The sequence below is a fragment of the Salvelinus sp. IW2-2015 genome, unplaced genomic scaffold (genome assembly GCF_002910315.2).
Source record: "Salvelinus sp. IW2-2015 unplaced genomic scaffold, ASM291031v2 Un_scaffold1895, whole genome shotgun sequence".
NCBI classification, from domain to species: Eukaryota; Metazoa; Chordata; class Actinopteri; order Salmoniformes; family Salmonidae; genus Salvelinus; species Salvelinus sp. IW2-2015.
Window position 1 is genome coordinate 8,554 of NW_019943256.1, and position 2,623 is coordinate 11,176.

General features: G+C 46.6%; 1 protein-coding gene across 1 annotated transcript in view; it reads right to left on the reverse strand.

Moving 5' to 3' along the window:
• The window catches only part of ushbp1 (Usher syndrome 1C binding protein 1), a 35,062-nt gene that overhangs the window by 1,434 nt on the left and 31,005 nt on the right, over nt 1-2,623 (reverse strand). Inside the window, exons 15-16 of the mRNA XM_070439754.1 lie at nt 1,998-2,215; nt 1,439-1,614 (exon numbers count right to left, since the gene is read on the reverse strand). Coding sequence (XP_070295855.1) covers nt 1,449-1,614; nt 1,998-2,215 — 384 coding nt within the window. The 3' untranslated portion in view covers nt 1,439-1,448. The remainder of the gene's footprint in view (nt 1-1,438; nt 1,615-1,997; nt 2,216-2,623) is intronic.

Consider the following 2,623-nt stretch of genomic DNA (forward strand, 5'->3'; position numbering starts at 1 on the left):
AGGGTAGCAGGGGCTCACCTCCTCGTCTGGCCCCCTGAACCCTCCATTCAGAGGTTGACACAACAGCCAGGCACCGCTGTGACCCGGTGGGTGTGACACTCAACCTTTGCCTTAACCTCCTGACCGCTGGTCACAGCTGCAGCTGGTCGGCCGCCTCAGACAGGGCAGAGGGGGAGAGAGGGAGATGAATGAAGAGAGGGCGGGAGAGTGAGAGAAGGAGATAGTGAATGAGATGGAGGGGGGGCAAGAAGATGGAGAAAGATGAAGAGAGGGAAAAGGAGAGGGAGAGAGGGAAAATGTTAGAGGGAGAGAGCATGAGATAAAGAAAGAAGAGGGAAGAGAGAGATAAAGAAAGAAGAGGGAAGAGAGATAAAGAAAAAAGCGGGAAGAGAGAGATAAAGAAGAGGGAAGAGAGAGATAAAGAAAGAATAGGGAAGAGAGAGATAAAGAAAGAAGCGGGAAGAGAGAGATAAAGAAAGAAGCGGGAAGAGAGAGATAAATAAATAAGCGGGAAGAGAGAGATAAAGAAAGAAGCGGGAAGAGAGAGATAAAGGTTGTGAAAAAGCACCAGAAACAAGACAAGCGGTGAGCGGTGAGCGGTGAGCGTGGACACATCAGACCTCATCACCTCTCCACTGTCAGATCAGAGGAGCAGGGCCAGGTTTCATAGAGTCGACACATCAGACCTCATCACCTCTCCACTGTCAGATCAGAGGAGCAGGGCCAGGTTTCATAGAGTCAGGCTGTGTGGGAAAATAACCCATGACCTCAGGGTCAAATCCTAACCAGGCTCAGAGCTTCTGCTTACAGCTCTCTGGATCTGAGCATGTGGATAATGCTGCCATTTTCTTGAATGAAGATAACACATCATCGTCTCTCTATGGCCAGAATGGAGGCAGGGCTGGCAAGAGTAGTTGCCTCTAACCACAGATCAAGGATCAGATTATTTGATCATCAGTCCAATCCTTACTTGGCTTCGTACTACCATCCTGATTTCGCAAGCTTAGTAAAGTAGATTAGTAAAGTACTCTAGTAAAGTATCTCTAGTAAATACTATAAAAGTAAATTATAAGTAGCTTAGTAAATAGCTTAGAAAGAGAGTAGTAAAGGGGCTTAATGAAGAAGTAGTAAAGTACTAGGGGTAAAGTAGCTGTTAGTAAAAGCTTAGTAAAGTACGTAGATAAATAGTGTATTAAAACTCTTATAAAGACTGTATAAAGAATTAGTAAAACTTAGTAAAGAGCGTATAAAAACTAGTAAAAGTAGATGTAGTAAAGTAGCTTAGTAAATACTCTAGTAAAACATATTTTATGTAAGCTCGCGAGATCAGGATGGTAGTACGAGGCGAATCCTAACTCTCAAATCCCATCCTAACCATTTTGGAGGATAATATCTGACCCTGTAACAGAAGTTAGGACCAATGTCCCCAGAAGCTGACCTCAGCTCAGTCAGAGTACAGTCTCCTCCCTCCTGCACTCCATGGCCTCCAGCGTGGCCTTCAGGGCCCCGATCTGGGTCATGTGACGATCTGACATTGCTGACACCTGACTCTCCAGCCTCCACAGCTTCTCCCTGTACTTCCTGCGAGTGTTCCGGTACGACCCTGTGGCCTTGCTGCAAAACAGAGACAGGTGGCTGTCAGAGACACTCACTAAGTTTATTGATTGAGTGAATTGATTAGCTAATTAAAAGTTACAGGATGCTCTAGCTGGAGACGACATTATAAAAACAGAGAAAGATGGCTGTCAAGAGTCAAGCGAAKCCGGATTTAACTCCAGCCCTAATCTAGCTAACATCTGACTCCACGTATCAGCTGCACATCAACACCTTGAATAACTGAATCAGGTGTTTTAGTGTAGAGATACAGCAAGACACCTGCAAACCCACTCGCTCTCTGTATGTCAAAGAGATAGTATAGAGGGCGAACTGGAAGTAGTCGTAGAGGTAAGTAGCGGACAGGAAGTGGTCATTAAGTAGGAAGTGTGTTTCCCGGTTACCTGTGAGCTTGTGCGAGCCGAGCCATCTGCTCATCGTTGTCTCTCCTGCGAGAGGCGCTGTCGGAGAGAACCAGGTCCAGAGACTCCCTCACCGCTGACACTCTCCTCTTCAGCACCTGCTCCCTGGGAGACCACAACACAGGGGTGACTTTACTGTTCCACAAAGCTTCGTAGTGGATGTGGTACTTCATTTCCCTCAACATGACGACCCAGCCCCATTACTGCAAGTAAGGCAGGGTGCATTTGTTAAGTATTTGAACAAAGCCTGAGGCACAACAAAACACTCTCTCATTCCACACACACCCAACTTCAAGGACCCTCAGTGCCAATCTGGAAGGTATAACCCCAGGTAAGCCCCAGCAGACAGCCAGTAACAATTTACATCCTCAGTCTACATTTCTCCTGATAGCGTTCCTAAGCAACTGTCTAACACCCGGCAACAGATGCCCTGAGAGATGGCCTGTATGGGCTGAAGTGATTCTGATCAGCAGAATACCTCTTTCTAAGCAACTGTCTAACACCCGGCAACAGATGCCCTGAGAGATGGCCTGTATGGGCTGAAGTGATTCTGATCAGCTGAATACCTCTTTGTAAGTACACACACACAAACACACATACACACACAC